Here is a 5,428-nt window from a genome sequence, read left to right as displayed (position 1 = left end):
TCAACCCTATCACTACTGATCTGGATTTGATGGAGAAGGAAAGAATGGCAACTGAATCCGCGAAATAATTAGAAGATCGTTGCAGGTGGTTAGAGGAGAAGTTTAGGGTTTTGGAAGGCATTGGCAATCATCATGGGATTGATGCCAAAGACTTAAGTTTGGTCCTAGATTTGGTGCTTCCTCATAAATTTAAGATGCCAGAGTGTGAAAAGTACAACGGGACTACTTGTCCAGAGGCACACATAACAATGTTTTATAGGAGAATGACTGGATATGTGAACAATGATCAACTATGATCTATTATTTTCAAGACAGCTTAGTAAGAGCAGCAGCTAGATGGTACAATCAGTTGAACCGTGCAAGAATCAGTTCATGGAGAGATCTGGCACAGGCCTTCATGCAACAGTACAACCATGTGACTGATATGACGCCAGATAGGATCACACTCCAAAACATGGAGAAAAAGCCTAATGAAAGTTTTAGGCAATATGCACAACGATGGAGGGAGGTGGCAATGCAAGTACAACCACCATTGTTGGAAAAAGAGACCACCATGTTATTTATCAACACTTTGAAGGCACCATTCATCACTCATATGATTGGAAGTACCACGAAAAGTTTTGCGGATATAGTTATGGCAGGTGAGATGATTGAGAATACCGTGAGGGGCGATAAAATCGAGGGGGAAGTGGCTAAAAGATCTTCCCCAAGGAGAAAGGACAACGAGGTGAATAGCCACAACTCGAGAGCAGTCACAATTGGTCAACCCAAAGCAGAGCAACAAAGTACTCAATGACAGGAATCGGGTATAAGACAGAATTCGGAGAGGATACAATTCACGCCATCCTTGTAACGTATCGTGAGCTTTATCAAAGCTTATATGATTCACATGCCATCGCTCCATTCCACTTGAAACCACTGCAGCCACCGCTCCCCAAATGGTATGACGCCAATGCTAAATGCGAATATCACGCGAGAATATCGGGGCATTTGATTGAAAACTGTACCGGATTCAAGAAGGTTGTGGAGAGGCTTATCAAGATGGAGGTTGTGAAATTCGACAATACCCCTAGTACTAAAAATCTATTACCAGATCATGGCAATCAAGGAGTGAATGCCATCGACGAAACAAGGGAAGGAAAAGTCAAAGAAGATGTTGTGGAGGTGAAGACACCAATGAAAGTAATATGGGAGGAGATGGTGAAGAGAGGTATGTTGACCTCTGGAAAAAGTAGAAGAGGAATAGAAAATTATTACGAATTCCATGGAGAGATGGGTCATGTGATCCAAAATTGTGAGAAGTTCAAGGCCATGGTGCAAGGCCTTATGATTAACAAAGAGCTACAGATTTTTTTTGGGTAGTTCTGGAGAAAGACAAATATGTGCACTTGGAAATGAACGGCAAGAAACCCACTGGCCTTGGATTATCATTTCCTTACCGGGGAATAATGAAGTGGGGGTGCAAACTGGGCCTAGGGTTATCATCCATAAACCCAATCCTTTCCCTTACAAGGATGACAAGAGGGTGCCATGGAGTTATGCTTGCAGTGTAACAATACCTGAGGGGGAGAGTATAGCCAGCGCATCTAGAGATGTGCAAAATGAAGGTTCCCATACGCGGAGTGGGAAACGTTATGATACGGGGGGCAACAGAGTAGAGCCCATAAAGACAAAAGGCGTTGAGGTTGAGAGGGAGAAAGAAATTGAAGTACCCATCAATGAGCCAATGAAGGAGGAAGAGGCTAAGGAGTTTCTAAAATTCCTTAAGCATAGCGAGTATAGCGTGGTCGAGCAGTTGCGTAAGCATTTGGCTCGTATATCAGGGTTAGCCCTACTCCTGAGTTCTGAGGTGCATCAGGATGCATTGTTAAAGGTGCTTAACGAAACATATGTCACCCATGACATATCCGTCAACAAGCTGGACCGGTTGGTAAACAACATTAGTGCTGACAATTTCATCTACTTCAATGATGATGAAATTCCACCCGGGGGCATAGGGTTAACCAAAGCCCTGCACATCACTACTCGGTGCAAAGGATACACACTCCTAAGTGTACTCGTTGATAATGGGTCTGCTTTGAACGTCTTTCCATTATCCACATTAAATAGATTACCCATCGATAGTTCGCATATGAAGACATGTCACAATGTGGTGAGAGCCTTTGATGGAACTGAAAGAAAAGTGATGGGACGAATTGACATCCCTCTGGAGATTGGGCCAAATACATATGAAGTCAATTTCTTGGTGATAGATATCAAGCCCTCCTATAATTGTTTGTTGGAGAGACCATGGATACACTCGGCAGGAGCGATGCCTTCCTCATTACACTAAAAATTGAAGTTAGTGAAAGAGGGACGCTTAATAACCATCAATGCGGAGGAGGACATCATAGCGACAGTCACCAGCAAGGTTCCTTATGTCGAGACAAGTGAAGAGGCTATCGAGTGTTCTTTTTGCTCTTTAGAAATCATTAATGTCACTTTCATTTTGGAAGGAAATAAGATGCCGGTACCCAAAATGTCTAGATCCACTAGGATAGCCTGCAAATGATTATGGGGAAAGGAGCATTGCTAGGAAAAGGACTAGGAAAACAATTGCAAGGTGAGATTCAGATCCCAAAACTGGTTGAGAAGAAGGATCGTTTTGGCTTGGGCTTCAAGCCAGACCACAAGCACAAGAGGCAGGAAATTGAAAAGCGCCAAGCGAGAAGAAAGGCGCGTTTGAATGGAGGAGAAGTGGTGCGGGAACCAATGACATTCTCACCTATATCCAAATCCTTTAAGTTGGGAGGATTATTGATAGAAGAAAGTCATCAAGTTAATGCTGTACACAATGAGGGATCGGAGCAAGGAAGCCTCGAGGGCATTCGCCCTTACAAACCGGGGAGCTCTCTGAATAATTGGACTGTGGAGGACCTTCCTGTAGTCTTTAGAAATTTTTCAGAGTAATTCTCGAAACATGTCTGTTACTTTAGGGCCTAGGAGTAGTAGGATTATATTTGTGAAAATAGGCCTATGTTCATCTATAATTATTTCAATAAAACATAAATTTTATCAATTTAAACGAGTATTGTTTCATTTTTATCGACCAATATTCCTTTGAATTCTGGACATTCTTATTCTTTTATTCATAGCACATAAACAATCATTCTTAGATTCATTCATTCTTTGTATATTCTTTCATACCTCCACAGGTCCTTAGATATCAATGATATGAGCACTGATATTGTAACTCCTGATTTCTCTTGCGAGCAAGACATGTGTTTAGAGGAACCTCAGGATTTTGAAGATGTTCAAGATTGTGACGTATCTCTCGATCTGTTAAGAATGGTAAAGTAGGAGGAGAAACAAATCATGCCACATGAGAAAGAGGCAATAGAGAATATAGCCCTAGAGGAAGGGAAGGAGTTGAAAATTGGAACCCTAATTACCGAGGACATAAGGCATGATCTGGTTGAGTTGCTTCGAGATTTCAAGGATATCTTCGCCTGGTCATATTAGGATATGCCCGGATTGAGTATCGATATTGTAGTACATTGTCTTCTAATAAGACAGGATTGTAAGCCAGTCCAACAGAAGCTGCGAAGAATGAGGCCAGATATTGTTCTGAAAATAAAGGATGAAGTCAAGAAGCAGTTCGATGCAGGATTCTTGCAAGAAGTAAAATACTCCGAATGGGTAGCTAACATTGTACCAGTTTCTAAGAAAGATAGGAAGGTACGAATGTGTGTTGATTACAGAGATTTAAATAAAGCTAGCCCCAAAGATAATTTCCCTCTGCCACACATAGACACTTTGGTGGACAATACAGTAGGATATTCATTGTTTTCCTTCATGGATGGTTTCTCAGGATATAATCAGATAAATATGCATCCAGAGGACATGGATAAAACCACCTTCATAACCTTATGGGGCACATTTTGCTACAAAGTAATGTCGTTTGGACTAAAGAACGCAGGTGCAACATACCAATAGGCCATGGTAAACTTATTCCATGACATGATGCATAAGGATATTGAGGTATACGTTGATGATATGATTGCCAAGTCGCATACAGAAAAAGAGCACATTGAGGTCTTGAGAAGATTGTTCTTGAGATTGAGAAAATTTCAGTTGAAGCTCAATCCAGCAAAGTGTACCTTCAGAGCCAGATCGGGAAAGTTATTAGGCTTCGTGGTTAGTGAAAAGGGAATCGAAGTCGACTCAGACAAGGTCAGAGCTATACGAGAGCTACCTCCACCACGCACTCAGAAGGAAGTTCGAGGATTCTTAGGAAGATTGAATTACATCGCTCGGTTCATTTCACAACTGACCGAGAAATGCGATTTTATCTTTCGTCTCCTCAGAAAGCACAATCAGGGCACTTGGGATGAGGAGTGCCAGAATGCTTTTGAAAAGGTCAAGCAGTATTTGTTGAATGCTCCGGTATTATCTCCACCAAGCCCAGATAAACCGTTGATACTGTACTTGTCAATGTTTAGTAATTCCATGGGATGTGTGCTTGGCCAGCATGATGAGTCAGGGAAAAAGGAGAAGGCAATTTATTATCTCAATAAGAAATTCACTGACTGTGAGATGAGATATCCACCGATTGAAAAGTTGTGTTGTACGCTAATTTGGACAACTCAGAGATTAAGACAGTACATGCTATACCATACCACTTGGCTCATCTCAAAACTTGATCCATTGAAATATATGATGGAGTCAACGGCTCTAAATGGGAGAATGGCGAGATGGAAAATTTTGCTTTCAGAGTTTGATATAGTCTACATAAGTTAGAAGGCTATAAAAGGAAGTGCAGTAGCAGACTTTTTGGCCAGTAGGGCTCTAGAGGATTATGAGCCATTGAACTTTGATTTTCCAAATGAGGAGTTAATGTGCATAGCAATGACCGAGGATTCTCCTTGGAATTTAAATTTTGATGGGGCTTCTAATGCAGTCGGAAATGGAATTGGGGTAGTCTTGGTATCCCCGAATGGCGATCATTACCCTTTCACGTGCAAGTTGGACTTTGATTGCACGAACAATATGGCTGAGTATGAAGCATGTTTCATGGGACTTCAAGCAGCTAGAGAGCGAGGTATAAAAACCCTAGAAGTATATGGAGATTCTGCGTTGGTAGTTTATCAGATTAGAGGTGAATGGGAGACAAGGGACCCTAAATTGATCAATTATCGAAAAGTAGTTTTGGGGTTACTTGAGGAGTTTGATGACATCACCTTCAATTATCTCCAACAAGACAAAAATTAGATGGCAGGTGCTTTAGCAATCTTGGCCTCAATGATCAGGGCAAATAAAGAGGAAGAGATAAAACCAATTCAAATGAGTGTCTACGAGGCTCCAGCTCATTGTTGTAACATTGAGAAGAAAGGAAATGACAGTAACCCCTGGTATCAAGATATATTGCGATATGTGAGAGATCGTAAAT

At 41.5% G+C, this 5,428-nt stretch overlaps 1 protein-coding gene across 1 annotated transcript; it reads left to right on the top strand.

Annotated features, from left to right (window-relative positions):
• The first annotated feature begins 792 nt into the window (after positions 1-792).
• Positions 793-2,551, top strand: LOC107894658 (uncharacterized). Its single transcript, XM_016819913.1, has 3 exons — positions 793-1,210; positions 1,371-2,245; positions 2,342-2,551. The coding sequence occupies exons 1-3, from the start codon at positions 793-795 to the stop codon at positions 2,549-2,551; spliced, it is 1,503 nt and encodes a 500-aa protein (XP_016675402.1).
• The last annotated feature ends 2,877 nt before the right edge of the window (positions 2,552-5,428 follow it).

This window comes from Gossypium hirsutum, chromosome A13, assembly GCF_007990345.1.
Source record: "Gossypium hirsutum isolate 1008001.06 chromosome A13, Gossypium_hirsutum_v2.1, whole genome shotgun sequence".
Classification (NCBI taxonomy): domain Eukaryota; kingdom Viridiplantae; phylum Streptophyta; class Magnoliopsida; order Malvales; family Malvaceae; genus Gossypium; species Gossypium hirsutum.
Note: the sequence above shows the minus strand (reverse complement) of the source record. Positions and strands in the feature narration are given on the sequence as shown.